This window comes from Delphinapterus leucas, chromosome 1 (genome assembly GCF_059928025.1).
Source record: "Delphinapterus leucas isolate spDelLeu-1000000601 "Yukka" chromosome 1, BTC_Dleu_Yukka2, whole genome shotgun sequence".
NCBI classification, from domain to species: domain Eukaryota; kingdom Metazoa; phylum Chordata; class Mammalia; order Artiodactyla; family Monodontidae; genus Delphinapterus; species Delphinapterus leucas.
In genome coordinates, this window is record NC_143129.1 from 154,642,481 (window position 1) to 154,665,000 (window position 22,520).

The 22,520-nt window shown below is 51.1% G+C and overlaps 1 protein-coding gene across 4 annotated transcripts in view; it reads right to left on the reverse strand.

The window, feature by feature from the left end:
* The window catches only part of ST3GAL3 (ST3 beta-galactoside alpha-2,3-sialyltransferase 3), a 229,152-nt gene that overhangs the window by 18,685 nt on the left and 187,947 nt on the right, over positions 1–22,520 (reverse strand). For 3 of the 4 annotated variants that reach the window (XM_022575499.2, XM_022575498.2, XM_022575500.2), the window contains 4 exons: positions 9,289–9,383; positions 5,712–5,775; positions 4,733–4,828; positions 4,261–4,447 (listed from right to left, as the gene is read on the reverse strand). In XM_022575499.2, the coding sequence (XP_022431207.1) occupies positions 4,261–4,447; positions 4,733–4,828; positions 5,712–5,775; positions 9,289–9,383 (442 nt within the window). The remainder of the gene's footprint in view (positions 1–4,260; positions 4,448–4,732; positions 4,829–5,711; positions 5,776–9,288; positions 9,384–22,520) is intronic. The other variant, XM_089894613.1, reaches the window with a different exon arrangement.

Genomic DNA, 22,520 nt, shown 5'->3' on the forward strand with positions numbered 1-22,520 from the left:
ATCCCTCTCAGGCCTGGACAGAGCACAGGTTTAGGTGCAGATGGACGTTCAGTCCCTGTCTCAGGCCTGGTCCAATAAGGCCTCACATGCGGGGACCTGGTGGCCATTTGCCTTGTGCTAGATTGCTAGCCCACCCCTGCGGCCTTTCACCAGGAGGTCCATGTCTCTCCTTCCTCTAGGCCTGGCCTCTGACCCCCGCTTTTAGGTCACTTCCTAGGTCAGGCCCTACAGTCTAGACAAAGACTTCACTCCCTGGTGCAACTGGGCTTTTCTAATAGCACCACCACCAGTAATAATAATAAAATAATAAACAGTATTCATAATTGCCACAGACAGAACTTACTAAGTGTCAAGCACTATGCTAGGTGCTTCTATACTTCATCTTGTTTAACTTTTAAACTAACCCTGAAAGATGGGTAGTACTACTCCTGTTTTATGAAGTCTAAGGGGCCTAGGTGATTTGTCTAAGAACCCAGCTAACAAGTGACAGGGTCTAAATTTAAACCGGAGTCTGTATGACTCCAAGGCCTAAGCTGCTTTCTCCTCTTCAACCACCGTTGTCTCTCAGATTCAAGGGCCCAGTCCCCCTGGGCGTGAAGTGGGGCCCTGGCCGGCCTCTTAGATCCCTCCGCCTTCCCCAAGGAGTGAACAAAAGCTGCAAGGTCGGGCCTGGGTCAAGGCTGTCCAGGGGCCAACCCCTAGCCCTTGTCCTCTCCTCCCCGCCTGCTGGGTTGGAACCACACCCACCAACCCAGCCCAGGCCTCAGGCCCAGAGGCCACTCAGCAGTGAGGCCAGCTTTCCGGGGTTTCCCAAGTGAGGACGAAGACGATTGGGAAGGCAGCTCCCCGGGGCTCTGAAGTGCTTGGGTCAGCAGCATCCTGGGGCCCGGTGGGGGAGTCTGGCAGAGGCAGCGGACACAGCACGAGAAGCTCTGCCTCTCACATGTCCCGTCCTCTCCAGGTCCCAGGGCTCCGTCCTCAGGACCACAGACAGGGCGTCTCCAGCCTTCATCAAACGCCAGGAGGAGGATGCTGAGGGCACAGCACCTACTACACTGCATTATAACTAGTTCGGGGACTGTCTCTCCCATTAGACTGAGTGACTTTCTGTTTCCAGGGAGCAGCACAGTGACAGCACAGAGAACACCTGACGATGCCTGGCAAATGAGTAAGCGCGTGGAGGGGTGGAGCCAGATGTGCCTCTGAGAAGAACTTCACAAGAGCTGGAGGCCGCCCCTCCCTCCATGGCCCACATATACCTGCATCTCCGTGTCCCCAGCTCCTCCCCTCCCCCTGACCTCAGCTTCCCCACTCAACAGTCCGCTGGTGCTCCTCTGAGCTGCCCCGAGGCCTGCTGGGAACTCCTCCACCTGCTTGATGGCTTGGCCTCCTGGGATCTGAGAGATAAAGGGCCTTTAAAGGTAACTTGTTTAGAGTTATCTGTGCTACTGCCCAGCGAATCAGGAAATCAAACAGCCACAAATGGTGAAGAGGAGAGCTCCCACGTGGATGAAGAAAGCATGGTTAGCTCTAGCACAGGCTGTTTTTGGGCTGTTTGGTCTTCCTTTCCTATATCTTTCCCCTTCTCATACCCTGTCAGGACTCCTGGGAATCAGGAAGTTACACAGGCAGTGAGCGACTGCTCACACAGCGAGCGGCAGGCAGCGCCCCTGACTGAGGCCTGATACCTGTCCCAGCCCTGCCCAGCGAGGCCTTGGCTCCCAAACACAGAGCTGCCTCCTGCCAGAATTCTGCAGGTGAGGCTCCAGACAGGTGCAGAGGGCTCTCCAGTAGCCCAGGGGCTGCATAGTTAGAAACATAACTGCAGGAGCAGGGCAAGCCTGCAGCTGGGCACCAGACAGGAGGGGGCCTGGAGAAGCAGCCTCTCCCACATTTACCTGGGTCTCAGACGCCAGAGAAGTGAAGCAGGGCATGAGAGAGATCCTGCGAAGGCATTAGCCCTGGGCTTGGGGTGGAGGAGGGCGCTAAAGAGGCTTCCAGAGTAACCAAAAGGGCCTGGGTGGGCCCACTCAGGCGAGGCCGTGGGCATCACTGGTTTTCCTCTGGCAGCTTGCTCTAAAGGCCCCAATTATCTTTGACTTTGGAGTCAAGGAAGCCTCGTGAACTTCAGAGGACTCCTTCCCAGCTCCTCTCTCCCCTTTCCACTCACATCTCCCAACCCTGGGAAGGAGTCCTCACCAAGGACCACAGGGCTGGTCCTAGATCCCTGGGCATGGCCGCAACAGGACACAGACATCGGCACAATGAGCGTGTGCCTGAGCACGGCCCACACCTCTTCATCCCAACTGCTCCAGTTAGTTCCTTGAACAGGCCCGCCACCAAGGCCAGGCCAGGCAGTAAGGTCCTGAGTCTCTCGGGGAGAAGTGAGGCCCTGCTGTCTGCTCCCTGAGTGGCCTGAGTATACTGAGTCTTCCAACTCTAGTTGGCTTCCTTCCTTTTCTTCTTTCTTTCCAGACTCCCTTGGATGACTTGTAAGAGTCTTGAATTAGCTGTCCTTGGTGTTCTTGGAAGGATCATGTGACAACACCCACCTGGCTGGCCCTGACCCACCCTTTGGCCTGGCCTCTTGATATGGGTCGCCTGTCCTATCCCAGTGTGCCCAGCAAGAAGCAGGATCTGGTGTTTGAGCCAATTCCAGATCATTTGTGGTGGCTGGGCATTGAGGGGTAAGAAAAGCAAAGGGGGTCAGGGCCCTGCCCTCCAGGAGCTCCTTTGACAGGTGTCGATGAGTAGAGGAAAGGATATGCCAGGAGGGGGTGGGAAGATGGGCAGAAGGCAGGGTGAGGAAGCAGCCCACAGGCTCTCTGGGGTTCCCCAGGGCAGACCCAATTTCCTCCCATTTCTCCCTTAAAGGTGCCTACCTGTGATCCCAATTCTCTCGCCTTCAAGACAAAGAGAAGGGCTCTGAGGACACTAGATGCTCAGGTCCTAGGGTTCTGAAAACGGAGGGGTGCCCCCTCAGCCCCCACATGCCGCCTACTGTGCATGGGCAGCTGGCTTGCTCGCCGCTGGGGCTGGCTAAGGTCAAACCCTTTCCTCCCCTCTGGGGACGCTGGCTGCCACATTCAGCCTGGCTCCGAGATGGGCTCCCCTTTCCCCACTGTCCCACCTACCTGAATTTCTGGACCTGACTTCTGTCTTCGCTCTCGCTTGCTACCTACTTGACACTGCCTGCACTTGGCCTTGCTTGGGAAAAGGCTGTGGAGTTAAACCAAATTGCACTGAGACGTCCACAGGCAGGAGAAGCTGTTCCAGCCCCCCAGCTCTCCTCTAAACCTCCAGGAAGAACTAGCTGCTCTCTGTAGGCGGAGCGCTACCTGTCATCATTCTCCTCCGGTAAGAGGCTTGGGCGTTGGAAGATGAATGGCCTGAACTCTGCAGTGCCCCTCCCCTGGGGTGGCCGGTGACAGCTGGTTGAGGGGAGAGGGGGAAGGAGCCTGGACAAGTTGGCCCAGGGCTGAGAGACAGAGGACTCAGGAGGGGCCTCACTGGGTGGTCCAGTAAGGAGCAGTCTGACCCTACTTGGCCGTATAAGCTCTCTTAAGAAACAGGCCCAGACCCTTGTCTGCCTAGACCAATAAGTACAGAACCTGGCCATTCCCACAGTGGAACCAGACTCAATGGCAGGTTGGGGACACAACCACAAGTCAGTGGTAAAAGCACAAAGTGGAGAGAGGTCAGGACTTACAAGTTTGGGAACTGGCACCCTCAAGTTGAGGGGTCTGCTATCCCTGTGGAATGGCCCCAGGGTCCAAACAAGGCCTTCTTCCCCTGGCTGGGAATGAGGGGGCACCCACACGACCACAGTTAGAGAGACCTCACAGTGGGTAAGAGGGACTTGGGGGGCAAGTAGAAAGTGAGGGCGGGGGTTGTGAAGATCAGCAGTAAAGCTGGGTCTAGCCGGGTGACAGCTTTCCATACCGGGGGGCTAAGGCCAGGGAAGGGCCCACAGGGTCTCCTGAGGAGGCACCTGGGGTCTGGCTAGAGAAGGCTGAGGAAGGACCTGCAGCCTGGGTCTCTGGAGGCAGGTAGCAGATAGCAGGCACATCAGCTCCAGGAGTCTGGGCCAGTGGCCTTGGCATCTCCTGGCCTCTCTGCCCCTTGGTTGCATCTGGGCCCTTGATGCTTCTTTTGAAAGGTTCCTACTTGTTCTTTGCCTGGTTCAGGGAAAGGGGGCTGACTGGGAAGCTGGGCAGGGCCAGGGCAAGAGGGGAAGGAGCTGGGGCACAGGGAGCTCACCACTCTCTCCTTGTAGACGATGTACTTCAACCACTTGAAGTCCTGCCACTTGAAGCCAGCGAGGACAAAGAGAGAATCCCGTTCATATTGCTCAGGCCGCTGCATGGCCCCCTCAGGGTAGGTGATGCGCAGCGTAGTTTTGCTGCCCACGTCCTTCTCAAAGCCTTTCACTGGTGCTGAGTTCAGTCTGCAGAGAGTAGACCCGGTCAGAGACTGCCCTGGGCTCACTGCATGTGGTCTGTAGGCCTGTGTGTGGGGAGGCGCCATGACCCCGGAATACCCCAGATGCAGAGGATAGGGAGCCCAGGCCGCCTGGTGCCACCTGGCTTTCCGCTCCAAAGCCCTCCAACCCAGGGTTCTTCTTGAGGCTTCTACTGACCTCCAGCCCAATGGGCCAGATCGACAGACAGTTCTCAGGGGGCTCAGGGACCAGGACATGAAGGTGCCTGAGGCACTGCTTTGAGGAGCTCACCTGACCACAATGTCATAGTCATCAATTCGTGGCCCCAGAGACTTGTTGGCAAGGACACCTCCATTGCCCACGATGATGCAGCGGCGACAGCTGAGGCTGAGGGGACAGACGCAGAGGCCTCTGGAGAGCTGTCCACCAGGTCTCCTCTCCCCCTGCCCCTTTGGCCCCTGACCCCATGCCCTTGACCAGGCACGGGCTGGGACAGAGGAGGCAGACCAGTGAGGTTCTGGCAGCATTTCTGAGAGGCCGGAACCACACTGCGGAGAGCTGGGCCACTCAGGGCTCTCAGATACCCCTGGTCCCTGACACTTCTCCAGGGAAACATGGGTGTGGAAGGGGCTTGGGCACTAGCTCTGGGGTGGTGAGGAAGGAGCTCTGGTAAGATGGCATTCTGGGTTAAAGACTCCCCAAGGGTTAGTGGGTTTGGGCCGCCTTCAGAGGAGAGGGAAAAGTGGGCTGAGCTTGAGGGCTACGCTAGAGAAGCAAGAACAGAGGAATGAGCCTGGAGGCTCCAGGACTCAAGGCTGGACTTATTTTTAACTCAGAAGCCCCCATGCACCCAGTAGCCAGCCGAGAACCCTACTCACTTTGCTTCTCGCACCTCTGACCCTGGGGCTTCCCCCACCTAGGGTTTGTTGGCTTCAGAGCTGTCACTGCCTCCTGGATTTAAGCCCCTTCAGCTGCCCCAGCACCCAGCCACTCAGTCCCAGTGCTGAGCTGATCCCAGCCCAGGACGTTCAGTTCTTACCCTCGAATCTCTGCTGCCTGAGGACTGAGATGTCTTGCCAACTGCTTATAGCCCACGGGGGCGGCCAGTCCAGTGCGGTGGCCCCGCTTCCCTGCTCACCCACCCCAGTGTGTATGCACGTGTGGGTGTGCTAGAGAATCTGCCCAGGTCCAGGGAAGGCCAGCTGGGCCTCAGCCCCTCTGCACACGCTGGGCAGCCGAGGGGCAGGATACTGGGCAGCGAGTGGCTCACCTGTCCAAGGCAGGGGTCAGGCGGTACTCTTTGGTGACGGACAAGATGGCTTTGATCAGATTATCTGTGGACAGAGGAGGGAGGCAACTGTTAGAGGGTCACTTAAGGGTTCCCATGAGATGTTTGCCGATGAGCCGATTTGAAGGCACGTGGTCCTGGGGCTAGGGTGGACGTGAAGGTTGGGGAGGGAGCTCCGGACACAAGGCTGGGCCACTGGCCTAACTTTCTCCCTGAGACAGGAGATGGAGGCAGGAGAAGAGGCGGCACACACATCTCTGCCTGGAGCCAGCCCCCGGCACCCGCGCACAGCTCCTTCCTCAGGCTTCCCTGGCCCTTCCTTGGCAGTCTCGGCTGGCTGTCGGAGGCTCTGCCATCAGGCCCTGGGACATGCGCCCCCGGGCGTGGGCCTTGCCTGGGAGCTGGGGCATCTCAGTGTCCCCCAGAATGGCAATGCCGGTCAGAGGCAGAGACCACGCGCTCACTTCTGTGCCCCCACCAAGCAGACACCAGGAAGCAAACAAGGAGCCAACCAGTGGTGAAGAGCTAGAATGCTCCCAGCCAGCTCCCCGGGCCAGGCCACTCCGCCTCATCTTCTGATACCATCTTCCCCTCCCTTCCTCCCTCTAACACTGCTGACCTCTAATCCTGTTCTTGCCAGGCTGTCTCTACCTCCTTACCTCTTCAAGCCCTGTGGCCTGGCATCTGCCCACCCGCACTCCGCTCAGGCTGCCCCTCAGCAAGGGCCCCGTGACCTCTGTGCTCTCAGATCCTGTGACCATATTCAGGCCTCATTCGTCTTGACCTCTCTCTGGTTTTGGCAATGATGACTGCTCTCCTTTCAAACTCTGGTATAATGAGAGCATTATAATATAACAGATAATGATATCGGCCTCGGACTCAAATCCTGGCTCTGCTGCTTATGAGCTCTGTGACCTTCGATAAATCGCTTACGTTCTTTGAGCTTTAGTTTCCTCATCTTCCAAATGAAGATGGTAATTCCTGCTGTGCAGAATTGTTAGGAAGATAAAAAGGTAATGTACATAAAGACCTAAAGATAAGTAAGTCGGTACAATCACAGTGAAAAGCATCTTAATATCAAGTAAAGATGTAGCTGTGCATAGACTAAAATCTTGCAACTCTACTCCTAGGTGGAGAGCATCAGAAAACTCACACATTTGTTTAAGGAGACTTGTACAAGAATGTTCATTGCAGAACTGTTGGTAATAGCGAAATGTTGGAGGCAACCTAAAGTCCACCGAAGGAGGGCTTCCCTGGTGGCGCAGTGGTTGAGAGTCCGCCTGCCGATGCAGGGGACACGGGTTCGTGCCCCGGTCCGGGAAGATCCCACATGCCGTGGAACGGCTGGGCCCGTGAGCCATGTTCGCTGAGCCTGTGTATCCGGAGCCTGTGCTCTGCAACGGGAGAGGCCACAACAGTGAGAGGCCCTCATACCGCAAAAAACAAAAGTCCACCGAAGGAAAATAGATTAAATGTGGTACATGGAATACTACACAGCAGTTGCAAAATCAGTGACCTAGAGTTATGTGTACCAATACAGATACATCTGAAAAGTGTAAGCAAAAAAATCAATTTGAAAAATACACACACACAAGTACGATATACAATACTGTTTGTAAAGTGCAAAAACCATGCCACATTTTTTTTTTTTTTGGACCGGGGCACGAACCCGTGTCCCCTGCATCGGCAGGCGGACTCTCAACCACTGCGCCACCAGGGAAGCCCATCCATGCTGTATTTTAAACAGATATATAAATATGCTGTAGAAATATATAAACAGGCATGGAATGACAACCAGGATACTGGTCTCCTGGAGAAGGCGGGGAACGGAGGGGGAAGGGCTACACAGAGCTTGAGTCGTATCTCAAGTTTTATTTCTGAAGCTGGGTACAAGAGTACGTGGGTGCTTAATATATTAGTTTTTATGCTTTTTTATATGCCTGAAATACTTCATGTAAAGAAAGGATGCCTCTGAAATTAAACACAGCAACCTCATAATTTTTTTAAAAGATGGACTGGACGACACTGTCAGATGCAGCCAAGATGTCAAGTTAAGGAATGAAAAGCATCCTTTGGATCTTCTGGGGGCACTGAGCAGTTTCACTGAAGTGGTGAGGGGAGAAGATATTCTTCAAGAGTAAATGGTGAGTAAGAGGAGACAGTTGGCACGGGCAACCTTTCTAGAAGTCGAATGAGAAAGCGTAAGGAAACAAATCTTTAAGGAAATGTTCTGTACTAAGTGCCTTCAGATACACTTTATGGTGGGCCTCGGGGAAGGTCACAGATCCCTTCCTTTTCCCACCTCCAATTTCACGTCTAAGGAAAAGCATACTGCTGCTAACTGGCCAAGGCCAAGCGTATGGATTGGGTTTTTGTTTTCTAGGAGGGGAACCTTAGCAGAATGGTCATAAACTATGGGGTGCTTTTTCTTGCTGGATGATGGGCTCTGTATCGGGCTTTCCTGCCCTTCATGGCTTAGCAGGATCAGAATCTTGAGTGAGGATTTAGGAGAAAAGTTAGGCTGCTTGGCTACCTGCACCCATGAAAAAGGAGTTCTTCATGTGGTTCAACCCAACCCATGAGATTTGTCCTTGGAGGTTGAAGGTCAAAGCTCCAGTTCAAGAGTATCCTTTTGCTGGCCACTGTCTTTTTTTCAGGGAGGGGTGGGCCAGCTAAGTAGAGGGTTCAGGCGTTCTTGAGTCTGCTGGCCAAATGATATCACCCCTTTAACAGTTATCTTATTTAATTCTGACCACAACCTAACACAGTGGTATTATTCTCTCCATTTAACTGATGAAGAAACTAAAGCAAAACATGTTAGTAACTTGTCCATGGTCACAGCTAATAAAGAGGTGGTACTGGGACCGGATCCTTCTATGTCTGACGCTAAAGCTGAAACTCTGCCATGCCATGAAATAGGGCAGTAACTTGACACGGAAAGAGAACTGTTAAACTCTCAGGGATGGGAAAGTCTTACGTCAGGAACTGCATGGGTGAGGTCCTTGAGGCAATAGAAGGGGGCAGTTCTGAGAGTATAGGGGGAAAGGTTAGCCTTGGACAGGATAAAAAAGGGCTGGAGGGGAGGCTAGGTTAAGGTGGAAAGAATCAGGAGGGGATGATGGAGGGCCCTGGGGGCGGCCGTCCGGATGGCGTCTGTTTTCTCTGGGATCTCCCCCCTCATATCTAGTCCTCTCGCACTGCTGTCTCTGGCACCCCTTTTGTGTGACCTCACAGCACAGTGTTCCCTCATCAGAGTCCTTACTGCACTCCAAGTACCTGTGTCTGCATTAGACTGGAACTTTTTGAGGAGAGGAACCACATCTGTCTACTCCACTGTTGTGTACCTAGCCCCTGGCAAAGTGGTGGTTTCTGAGTAAACATTCCACTAAAGAAGTAAGAAAAAAGGAAGGACAGGAAAGAGGGAGAGAAGGTAGGGCATTGTTGAGAGGAGTGGATTCCCAGCAGGGACACTTCTGAGGGTACAGCCCTGTCCTGACACTAGGGAGGTAGCTTGGGGGATGAGATGTTAATGTAAAGTGGGGCAGGGTTCCCAACATACCTTGACCTTTGATCCCAAAAGGCGGCACAAATTCCCGGATCCTAGCCCACTTGCGGAAGGAGTCATCCAGGAACATGGGTGCTGGCTTGGAGAACCTGGAATACAACAGGGCTGTTGAGAGTCCCAGAGTGCACTCGGCTGCAGTGCCAAATGGCTTTCTGTCCACCTGTCTTGGCTGTGGATCCGCCAGAAGCCATCCTCCATGTTCCAGCATCTCCTCCCCACTCCAGCCTGCACATTGGGTAGCTGCTGTGCGGGGTCTGACAGATCCGGTTCAGTGCAGCCTGAGTGTGGAGGAGCAGGCCTGGCCAGTCCTTATGTGGCCCGCTGTAGGAGTGGAGAGGCAAGATGCACACAGCAGGATCAGCATCTCAGAGCGAGAAGCTCGCTGGGAGGTTATCCACGCGCGCATCCATCAAATAGTCACTGCTGCCCACGCTGTTCCTGCAAAATCTGGGAACACGGAGATGAGGCACTGTCCAGTGAGCAGAGAAATACCCCAAAATGCAGCCCGTGCAGAGAGACAGGGTTTGGGGGAGAATTCTGGGACATGGACCACCCAGGGTGAGGAGGAAGGAGAATTCACGGTGAGAAGGCAAAGCAGGTGAACAGTCACAGGAGTTAGAGGTTTGACAGAAGAAAAAAAATCACAGCATCCTGCAGCGGGGAGGCTTCAGACAAGCAGAAGCCTGAGCACCTTCGCTGGCAGAGAGGAGGACCGAGGGAACGCCACGCTCCACAGGAGGTGGCGGAGGGACAAGGAGTTTACGGGTAGGGGGTGTTTTGGTCTGGAGGAAAGATGGGAGGGAAAAGGGGGAGAGAAGGAGTCATGTGGCGATGCCAAGTTGTGGAGAGAAAAGGCAAGCCTTGCTCTTCTTGGGAAACCAATGAGTGGGCAGGGCAGGGGGAGGCTGGGGGGTGGGGGATGGCATCAGAGGGATGCAGAAGGAAGTGAGGGCAGAGTGAGAAGGGACAGGAGGAACCAAGCTCTTCAGAGATGCTTGGACAGCACGATTTCACTTGGAACCTAGCACCCTGATTTTGAGACCTTTCAGGTAACCTAGCAGCCCGGGAGACGGCGAGCACCTGGTCACCTCCTGTGTGTTGACCTTGTTGCGGGGTGTGCTCAGGGCCTTCCTGGCTGAGAACGAAGGTGTGGAGGCCTAGGCCTCTGTGGCTGACTCTTGTTTCTAACAGCCTGAATCAGCCCACTGAAAAACTGAAGACTGGAGGAGGGGCCCTCCCAGCCCAGAAGCTGGAACTCACCGTCCCCCAATGAGCTCTAACCTCAGCATCCATTTCTCATTCCCATCATCACTAACACCATTACAATCACCAGACCAGGGGGAATAAGAGCACTAATCACTTGGAGGTCTATCATTACTAGAGGTTTTGAAGTGAACTTGAAAGAGGTAGAAAACTTTCAATGCTGCTCCCTCCCCATCCCTTGCTGCTAGGAAGAAACTGTCAACACGTGATAGCGTGGGAGGGCTATTCCTGCACAGCGGCTTTCTTCTGGGCTTCTGAGTTAGCACACTTCTCCTCTGTGTAGAAGGGTCACTCATGTTTCTCATACCTAGTACACATAATCTAAGTGAATTAATACATTTGATGTTTTACCAGAGGCCCCGAGGATTCTGACCAGAGTCCACAAGGTCCCTGGATAAGCCTGGGGCAAGAACCTCTCCTGTGTCAGGACTGAGCTTATGAAAGTTTTGCAGTTTCTCAGTCAGGCATGGACATGATTTTATCTGCCTCCCAATATGTACTGCATGTCATATGCTAGCAAAATCTCCTAAGATCTAGCCAAATGGTCTCAACACATTTTTTCCTTGTCTTCTCTCTTCCCCCATCTTTCAGCTGATGAGAAAGTTCATTATATTAATTTTTACTTAACCCCCCCTCCTTATTGGGCTTCCCTGGTGGCACAGTGGTTAAGAATCCGCCTGCCAATGCAGAGGACACGGGTTCAAGCCCTGGTCCGGGAAGATCCCACATGCCATGGAGCAGCTAAGCCCGTGTGCCACAACTACTGAGCTTGTGCTCTAGAGCCCGCAAGCCACAACTACTGAGCCCATGTGTCACAACTACTGAAGCCTGCATGCCTAAAGCCCGTGCTCCGCAACAAGAGAAGCCACTGCAATGAGAAGCCCGTGCACCACAAGGAAGAGTAGCTCCCACTCGCCACAACTAGAGAAAGCCCACGCGCAGCTACAAAGACCCAACACAGCCAAAAATGAACAAATAAAATAAATAAAAATTTTAAAAACGCCTCATTTTTGGTGCTTAAAAAGTGTTAATTTTGGAAAAAAATACAGAGAGGCGTGCGCGCGCACACACACACACACACACACACACACACGTAAAAAATACTCATAATCCTACAACACAGAGACAATTAACCTTTGGTATATATCTGTACTGACTTTCCTTTTCCCATATTATTTTTTAGATTGCTCTGTAGACTACTTTTTTCACTTTATAATATTATGAAAATATTGCTATGCAAATGGACAGAACAAAAACCATAAGCAGCTGGTAACCTGATTAAAAAATTCTTCCCAAAATCAAATGTACAAGGATACACAAATGGGAAAATACCCTGAAACCATTTGATTTTATATTTATATCTCTTTTCTCGTAAGCTGATATCCTTGTTTATAGTGATAGTAACATAATTATTTGCTTTATCCTAATATATCCACACATATAGATACATATATAAAATATGTAGAATAGTTTCAGAATAAAAACACCAGTATTATTACTAATACTACCATTACTAAAACTGATTTAGGGAATACCCCACTAGAGAAATACAGATAAATTACTTTGCTTTTGCAGAATTATTTTGGAATAATCCTGCTGAGTTTACTTCATCAGCAATATATAGTTAGGTTCATTTGTTTCATTCTGCTTTTGCTTCTAGAGTTTGCTTACCCCTCATATTAATTTAACTTTGTTTTATGATGATATAAAACTATAGAATTCCAAAATTAAATTCACAAGGCAAGATATATTCAGAGAAGTCAAACTTTCATTTCTGTGTCCAACTCCCGTTACTTTTATTCCTGTATAGTATTCATTTTTATTAGTTTTTATTTTTTCCTCATTTTTTTTTTGGTATAAGCAAATACATAATATATGTATGTGAATTCCTATTCCCTTCTTCTTCTTTTTTTTTTTTTTTTTAATTGGGGTATAGTTGCTTTACAATGTCGTGTTACTTTTTGCTGTATAACGAAGTGAATCATCTATATGTATACATATATCCCCTCCCTCTTGGACCTCCCTCTCACCCTCCACCCCCAATCCCACCTATCTAGGTCACCACAGAGCACTGAGCTGAGCTCCCTGCACTATATAGCAGGTTCCCACTAGCTATCTGTTTTACACATGGCAGTGCACATATGTCAATCCCAATCTCCCAATTTATCCCACACCCCACAGCCCATGTCCACATGTCTGCTCTGTATGTCTGTGTCTCTATTCCTGCCCTGTAAATAGGTTCATCTGTATCATTTTTCTAGATTCCACAAATATGCGTCAATATACAGTATTTGTTTTTCTTTTTCTGACTTACTTTACTCTGTATGACAGACTCTAGGTCCATCCACATCTCTACAAATGACCCAATGTTGTTCCTTTTTTATGGCTGAGTAATATTCCATCGTATATATGTACCACATCTTCTTTATCCATACATCTATATTCAATAAAAAGGTAACATATACAGTTTTACCTTTTGATTTTTTTCACTATACAATATATCGTGGTAATTATTGCATAGCAGTAGAGGTATATACTTGATTATACTCCATTATGGTTATGTACATATATCATTCAGTCAGTCCCCTGGGTGGTTTCCAGTCTGTTGTAGAGTAGGTACCACTAATAGTGGTTACAGTGAATAACTTCATGCATATATCTTTTCTATTTGCCAGTGTATCTTTGGAATAGATTACTAGAAGTGGGTTTGCTGGATCAAAGGGAAAATGTATATATATAATTTTGGTCCATATTGCCAAACTCCCCTCCACCAGGATCACACCATTTCACATTACCCACCAGCAACAAATGACAGTGTCGTTTTCGCCACAGCCTCACCAACAGAGTATACTGTCAAACATTTCAATTTTGCCAGTCTGACAGGAGAGGAACAGTATCTCAGTGTGGTTTTAATTTGCATTTCTTTTACTGTGTGTGGAATTGAACACTGTCTTATATATGGAAGGGCCATTTGTGAATTTTTCTATGAATGTTCATATCTCTTGCCCATTTTTCCAAAAGGTTATGGGTTTTTTCTTCTTTTTCCCCCTAGCTTTATTATGATATAATTGACTACAATTGATATATAACACTGTATAAGTTTAAGGTGTACAACATGTTTTCATACACATATGTGACAATATGATTACTACTACAGCACTAGCTAACAATCTTCTCTTTTTTTTTTAAGCTCTTTATACATTAAATATATAAACCCTCTGAGATATGGTTACAAATATATCTTTATTGAGATACAAATTGAGTTTATTTATTCACTTGGCTTGTGGTGTTTTCCTTTCTTGCTTTCTTTCTCCCCCTTTTTTACAACAGATTTTTTTAAAAAGTGTAGTCAAAGGGAATTCTCTGGCAGTCCACTGGTTAGGACTTGACGCTTTCACTGCCAAGGGTCCAGGTTTGATCTCTGGTTGGGGAACTAAGATCCAGCAAGACGTGCAGCGTGGCAAAAAAAAAAAAAAAAAAAAAAAAAGTTGGGATTTCCCTGGTAGCGCAGTGGTTAAGGATCTGCCTGCCAATTCAAGGGACACAGCTTCGCGCCCTGGTCCAGGAAGATCCCACATGCCTCGGAGCAACTAAGCCCGCGAGCCACAATTACTGAAGCCCACGCACCTAGAGCCCTGCTCTGCAACAAGAGAAGCCACTGCAATAAGAAGCCTGCGTACCACAATGAAGAGTAGCCTGCGCTCGCCAAGACTAGAGAAAGCCCGCACGTAGCAATGAAGACCCAACACAGGCAAAAATAAATAAATAATTTTTTTAAAAAAAGTGTCAAATTTATCAATCTTTTCCCTTATTGATTCTGGGTTTCGAGTTTTAGTTTAAAAAGTTTTCTTCATTCCCAGGTTATATTCTTTCCTGGTTAGAATCCCATCCACCTCTTTAGTCTCTCTCTTGCCAGGATGCTATACCCTCTTGTTCCATTGTCTTTTTGTCCCATTCATAAAGCAAAACCCAATCAGAGATTAATCGAATCCTACACTCTTGCACTTTATATACTCAAAGTGCTGCTAGAAAACACACACACACACAGATTGGTACCACTACAAATTCATGGACTGAGCCTTAGTTGGACCCTCACCTTTGCTCAGCAGCTATTCCAAACCTTCTCCACTCTCCATAAACTCTCTATCCTTTTCCCACTTTATCTAAGCAGATATCTCTTCTTTTTTCTCACTTCACAGACAAAGCCAAGCCAATCAGATAGGAACTCCTTCAGCTTCCTACTTCCTTCCCCCACCCTAGACCCATCAAAGCTGATCTCTCCATCACACTACGTGGGCCACTCCTATTTGTTTCCCCCTAAGCATACAGCAAGCTCAGGTCTCTCCTACGTGAGTACAAACAAACCCAACAAACTTTCCTGACCACGTACCCATGCTACCAGTCTCTCTCTTTATCCTTTCATGGCAAAACCTCGATAAAGAGCAGTGGCTATTCTGTCTCAACTTCCTCATCTCCTATTCACTCCTCGACCGACTGCAATCTGGATTTTACTCCTCTGAGACTACTTGTGTCCTACCAACCATGCACGATTTGTAGCTCCCTGAACATGCCAGTCTTCATGCATTTACACATGCAGTCTCTGCCTGAAATGTACCCCTGTCACCCTTCCCTGTATTCCCCAATCCCTTCCCTCTCTATTTGCCTGGAAAATCCCTTCTCATTCTTTAAGTTCAGATGCTGCTTCCTCTGGACAGCCTTACCCCCAGGAGGTGGCTCAGTGCCTGCAGAGGCCCTGGAAGCTGAGCGGGGAGGGCCATAAACAACAGGAAATGGGGTGTGGTGATGGTAGAGGTGGTGTATGTGTGTGTGTTTGTGTTAATTCTGCAGGCCGTCTGGGCAGAGCCCCATGCTACACCTGGAAGAGAATTCAGGGGCTTCTGTCCAGAGGCCAGTGTGCCAGTTTGGGGGCCCAGCCAGGGTGGAGGTGGCCCTTGAGGTGCAGAATAACTGGCCAGACTAGCAGGGGTGTGCGACGCCTGACCTGCTTGCCTTGGCCAAGGGGGTAGTGGGGCAGGGTGGGGCAGGCCCCAGCAGACAGGCCCCAGCCCGCCAGCCCTGCACACAACGCAACCTTGGGATCAGGTTTCAGGAGGGTGTGTGTGTGAGTGCGTGAGAAGGAACAGGGGAAGGAGGAGGCAGAAGTTGTACGGGGACCTGTGTGTCTTTTCTTCTTGGATCCTAGAGCATAGCAATGTGGAGAGTTGAGGCTCTACGAGGGTACATGCTAAGGGTGGGTCTGACCCCTGTGCCTCTCATAACAAGGCTGGACCCCAGGACCCATGAGGCTGCCCTGCCCACAGGCCTATAAACCGAGAGAGGACGATGACTCGGCACGATGGTCAGTCTGCCAGCCAGGATGGGCAACCCAGGACCCCCCAAAGGGATCTCTTAGTTCATTTAATGCCCAGCAGTGTGGCTGAGGTGGATTGTAGAAGGTGAATGTCCCCAATTCTGGTTCGCCCACCTAAACCATTTCCTAAGGCACAGAACATCAAGCCTGTGCCCAGAGACCAGCAGGAAAGCTAACTGAGTCTTACTAACTGGGAGGGGAGTAGTTCTTTGTGGTACCAGCAGACCCAGAGTAGGATCTTCCTCCTAGTTCCCACCATCCCAACTGCAAAAGGTGCCTCCAGGGGCTTCCCTGGTGGCGCAGTGGTTGAGAGTCCGCCTGCCGATGCAGGGGACACGGGTTCGGGCCCCGGTCCGGGAAGATCCCACATGCCGCGGAGCGGCTGGGCCCTTGAGCCATGGCCGCTGAGCCTGCGCGTCCGGAGCCTGTGCTCCGCAACGGGAGAGGCCACAACAGTGAGAGGCCCGCGTACCGCAAAAAAAAAAAAAAAAAAAAAAAAAAAAAAGTGCCTCCAGATGTGGGTTCGCTGGATTAGGGCAACACACAGTTTCAGCTCTCCATCTGTGCCTGTTTGGTTGTGTGGCCAGTCTTCTGGCCACAAGAGCCCAAGAAGCCCAGGAGACAAGAGGAAGGCAGAGCCCAGTAGTGGGTCCTGAGACCAGGGGCCACAGCACATCGGTCTGCTAGATTCAGCCATAGGCCTTGGCCCAAAATGAGTGAGACTGTCATCCAGTAGGGTGAAAGCCAAACCACAGAGATCCTCCTTTCTAGAACATGCTCTGGGAAGCGGTGGGGTGGATGAAGCAGAGGGACACACATTTTCTAGAATCTACCTGTTCTTGTTTAGGATCTCGCTGTGGCAGCCCCACCATAAATGGCCCTGCACAGTAAGACCTTGGTATATGTCCAAGCAAACAAGATAAGCACTTTGTCAATGCCTTGTCCAGCTTATGTCTTGCTGCCCCTTCTCTTGCTGACCCACCTGAATGGGTCCCATGAGAGAGCAGAAGTCTGAGGAGAAAGGGTCATGAATATGCAGGGCAGGTGGGTCTATATCCTGCGAGAAGACGCAGAGAAGACAAACAGCAGGGATCAACCAACAAGTACCATTCCACGCAAGAGCATGAAGTGCCTGCCTCCAATCTTATGCAGGACCAGATGGAGCTGGAGGACGCAGCCCCATCCAACAACTGCTTGCCTACTCGGGGTCAGGCTCCGTGCTGAGTGCTGGCTGGGAACCTAAGGTAAACTAGCTTTGGTCCTTCCCCTCAGGAGCTAATGGTAGACACAGGTAAACAAATAACCATAAGAAAATAAGTCTGCACATCCTGTGTTTTGGAATAGGGAGTGGTATAAAGGTCTCAGACCAACTTAGGGGTATAGCAAAATCTTGAAGGAGATGATGACAAAACCAAGCTGAGCCTTGGAAGACAAGTAAATGTGAGCCTCTTGGAGCATGGTGGGAAGGGTATTCAAGGAGGAGGGTCGTGCAGACAAGGGCACAGGAGAGAAGAGATCCAGAAGCAACCCCCCCTTCGAGACAAGGAGAGAGGCTGCTAAAGCTGCCAGGGTGGAAGCACCTGCCAAGGGCAGGGGAGCTTCAGCCTGGCCCCCCACCCAGTGACCTGCCCTCTAGTCCCACCCAGGCAGGCGCAGCAATGCGTGAGGAGGGACTGAGTGGGCGAGTGCATTCTGACTGGGTGTAAGTATAAGGCAGCTGAGGTGCAGGCTCTGCACAGAGGCAAAAGGCCGGGGCAGGGTGTGCATCAGCACAGCCAGGGTTGGCCTGATGCCCCGAGGCAGCGTCAGGGCCGGTTTCAAGGTGGGTCATCACTGGCAACTTGGGGCGCTCAGCTCATGCTCTTTCTTGTTAGCGCCTTGCAGTGGATATCTGCGTTCCTCCCCCGCTTCTTCTGTAAAGCACCTACTTTTTATTCCATATGGTCCTAGTTGAGCTGACCCCCACCACTGCTGCTGGGATGGGCGCATGGTCCAGGCTGGCCAATTAAGATACTTCACCCCTCAGAACCACAGTAACTGGCTCAACAATGGGCACGTGATCCAAGTGGGATGAATCAAGTTCTCTGGGATTTAATATTTGGACACTAGGGTATATGGGAGTCTCTCTTTTTCTCCGAGATAGTGAGCTGTAAAGACCATGTTAAGCCTAGAACAGTGCTTGTGCAAACCATGGCCCAGAGGCCAGCTGCCTGTTTGTATAAATAAAGTTTTATTAAAACACAGCCACACTCATTCATTTACCTAATGTCTATTGTTTGCTTTAACGTTACAACGGCAGAGTTGATTAGTTGTGACAGAGAATATATGGCCTGCAAAGCCGAAAATACTCACTATCTGGACTTTTAAGAAAAAAATTTGCCACCCCTGGGCCTAGAACCGCTGGAGCCATCTTCTGTGGCTACACAGAGAAACTGTCTACAGAACAGTCAAACCCAGGGAAAGCAGGGCCAAGACGTGGGGAGAAAGACACTGTTTGAGTCCTAGTCCAGGTGGGCCTGAACATAGTTCAGCCCTGAACTTAACAGGTAAGTAAGCCAATCAATTTCCTTTCTGCTTGAATTAGTTTGACATGGATTTCTACCGACTACAACAGCTACTAGAAGATACTGCTTAAGCTCCTTCGTCTGGTTTCCAAAGCCCCTGTGATGTGACTCTCCTGTGTCAACCTCCCCGCCTCAGATACCCCTCTCTTCTCCTCCCTTTCCCTAAGCTCTAGCCATATCCAACTACTTATAGATTCTAGAATCTGCCAGGCTCTTTAACACCTCCATGCCTTTCCACTTGCTGTTCCCTTTGCCTGGAATTCTCTTCCCCTTCTCATCCGCATGCTGAATTTCTGCTCCTTCTTCAGCCCAACTCCAGCGTCTCTGCCTCTGCACAGGTAGGGTCTTCCCCGAGCCACACAGGCCTGGCGGAGCCTCTCCAGGTCCCCACTGTTCTCCGTGCACCTTCCTGGCACTGACTGCGCGCTAATGTGTCTGTTCCCTCCCCGGCACACAGCCAGGATGCAGCAGGTGCTCCATAACCGACTGCTGGCTGGAAGAGGGGGGAGCGCTCAGGGTGACCGGCTCCACAGTGTGGATCTCCCTGGGCCAATGCAGGTGGAGTTTCTGCTCACCTGCGGAGCTCTGAGGACTGCCTCGTGCGGCACATCGTGGACACTTTGATCTCCCTGCTCCGAAGGGCCAGGCTTCCAGTGATGTCCTTACTGTTTCCTAGTAAACCCCTCCTGGTCTGGAATACTGCCAGCTGCTGCCCCTCTGCCTGCTTAGGGACTTTGGCCACATCTGTGTCCAGACAGGCTGGAGCCACATGCATGACATGTATGACAGGCAGGGAGGCCTGTGCTGAAGGAGGCTCTCAAGGGGGCAGTGCCTGGGCTCCTGCTGACAGGGCTCCCCTGACTCTGCTGACAGCCTGTACCCAGAGTGGACCAAGGAGGAAGGGAAGGGGCCCGACTTCCTGATAAGGGGAGGGGAGCGTGGGGAGGCGAGGAGAGAACGGTGAGCTGAGAAGCCGCTACGAGAGGCAAGCACACCTCCCCCAGTGACAGCCTGGACAATGGCCAGAATGTCTACAGAGGCCACTTAACCCAGAGCCCAAGGACACGATCCGATCCCCAGTGCCCACCCTCCAGCTCTCCAATACGTGCTAAGCCCCAGCTTATCCCAGGTACCGTGCTAGTCACTGGGAATATGACAATAAACAGCTCAGAGTCCCAGCTTCGTGATTAATGGATGAGGCAGCCAAATACACACAGAGGCAAGAGTGAAACATATGACAAACGCCACAGTAACAAGAGTAATAACAGCAGTTTACAGGTACTGAGCTCTTGCGATGTCCTAGACACTGTCCTAAGTGTTCTATGCTTGTCGTCCTATTTCACCCACACAAGAACCTCATGCATCGGCACAACGTACATCGATACTTTGATTTATGGCACTGCCTTCGGGATACATGAAAGTCACCGGACCCTTCGGGAAGCGCGCCATCAGGGATGGAGAGGGCAAAACCAGACCACAGGGCGTTGCACAGGGAGAAAAGCGAGAGTGTTTGAGAGAGAGGAGGGGGTCTCTGTAGAAACGTGGTAGTGGAGGAGAGGACAGAAAGGGACGGGGAGCTGGCGAGTGACGCGGGAGGCAGAGGCCCGAGCCTGCTTGTACTGGGGGAAGGAGCCCGCAGAGAAGGCGGAGGGAGGGGACGCGAGAGACAGAGAGGCAGCAGTGGAGAGGCCACCAGGAGGCGAAGGGGACTGGATCAGAGTACGGGGAGAGGGACACAGAGGGCAGGGTGCCTTTTCCCTGGGAAAAGGGGGAGCACGCGAGGGTGGCTACCCTGATAGGTGCACCGGGAGCTGGGGGGACCTCATTTCTCCAGGGAATCTCTGGGGTTTGGGATTACGAGTGTGCAGGTCTGGGCTGTAGGAACTGATGAGTGGGAGAGGTTTGAAGCAGTCACTGTGGTAAGTCATCCAGGGACGGGACCGCTGAGCAATGCTGAGCGCTGGCAGAGGCTGAAGACCAGGACGCCACCGTGGGGCCAATACATGTATTCGTGTGTCTCTGTTAACAGTTCAGCAGCCCGGAAACAAGCAGGAAGAGTGGCTGGATCAATTTCACCAAGTTGCGGGCGCTGCTTTATAAGGTGAGCTGGAAGGACAGGAGCGTGACGGGACTCCAACAGATGGTGAGAATACCAGTGATGATGGATAGGGCCGTGGTGGAGGGGTGGTGGCTGTGGTTTTGATGGTGAGGAAGGCCAGGCCAGGCCAGGCCAGTGCAGTTGATCAAGCGAAACCTAGGAGTCATTCTTTTCTTTTTTAGTCCCTTTTGCCCTGGATCATCACACTCTACAAAGGGAAACACCTATTTTATAAACAACCCCCTATCTTGCCAGTTGGGACGGAGTCATTCTTGACTCATTTCTTTTTCCTGTCTGTCTCTCATCTGGGTCATCAGCAAATCCTGTTACTCTCTAAACATAATGTGAATCCCTCCACTTATCTCCATCTCTGCTGCTACCACCAGGTCCAAATCATCACCTTGTGGCTGCTGCAATGGTCAGTGACCAGCTTCTGCTCTGGCCCCTCATTCCATGCTCTAGAAAGGCCAGAAGCGTACTCCTAAATCATCAACCATATCATGACATTCCTCTGCCTAGAACCTTCTCACTGCCCTCTGAACAAAACCGAACTACAGATGACAATGACTAACCCTCCTCACCTGCCTCTCACCTCATTTCAGGTCCTCCTCCTGACTCACCCTGAAACAGTATACACTGGCCTCCTGTCCAGTCCTTGAATACAACAAACATCGCTCTGTCTCTAGACCTTTCCAGAACCCCTCTGGACCTTCCCGAGGCTGGCTCTTCGTTTTCATTCGGATCTCTGTTCAAATGTCACCTCTTCAGAGACGTCTCCGACCCCTCTGTCAAGGGCGGGTTTCCTCCTCCCGTCTCTATCACTCACCTTTGTTTTATTTTCTTCGTAAACATTTAGCACCATTTAAAATTATCTTGTTCATTTGCTTACTCGCTCTCATGTGTACCAGCTTGTTATAATGGGAGAATGCAAGCTCTGTGTGACTAGGGATTAGTTCACTGCCATATCCCCCAGCACCTAGAATTGTGCCTTGCATGGTAGGTAGGTGCTGAATTAATATTTATGAAGTGAGTTCAGAGATCTGCCTCCCACCAAGTCTACAAAACCACTGGCATCTGCTCCACTTTTCCTCCTTTCCTCCTGATAACAATGAGGAAGCATCCACTCAGCTATTGAAGATCCACCTCTCCTCATGTGCAATGTCTTACGGATAACCTCCCGGAGTGTCTGGAGGGAGTGCAGCCCTGCTGACACCCTGATTTCAGCCCAAAGACGCTGATTTTGGACTTCTGGCTTCCAGAGCTGTGAGAGAATCATTTGTTACAGGAGCAAAAGGAAACTAATACAGGTACCTTATTTTCTGAGCCCCATAGGAAAATGGAATTTCCAGAAGGGTTCAGCCAGTTTTTTCTCTGCTCAGAAATGAGACAACATGACGGTGCATGAACAGCAGCTGTGCTCTCAGATGAGACCCTCTACCTTCAGAGAAGGGGGCTGAGGGAGGCAGCCCGGGTGAGGGCACAGGGGCGGTTGTTGCCGACCACCACTGCTTACAGTCCCAGGAAGGACTGCAAAGAAAAAGCTGGAAAACGTGATTGTTTCAGGAGGGTTCAAGTTCCAAACATCCAGACGCCTATGTCCAACTGGTGGTTGCTGATCTCCATCTTACGCTCAGACCTATACCCTGAGTTCAAGTCTTACATGCAACTGCTTCTGAAACATCTTGCCTGAGATATTCCACTGGCACCTAGGCTCAACGTATTTTTAAAAAGGAGTCTATTTTCTCCCCCTAAACCTATTCCTCTCTCTCTTTCTCCCTCTCTCTTCAGTGAAGAGCACCCAAGTCACAGACTGAGGGGCAACCCATCCGGCTATTCGCTGCCTCTAGGGCCTGAGCGTGACCTAACTGTTTCTCTCTGCAGGGAAGGGTGAAGGGCAATGCCAACTGTGCTGGCCAGGGAAGTCTGAAGC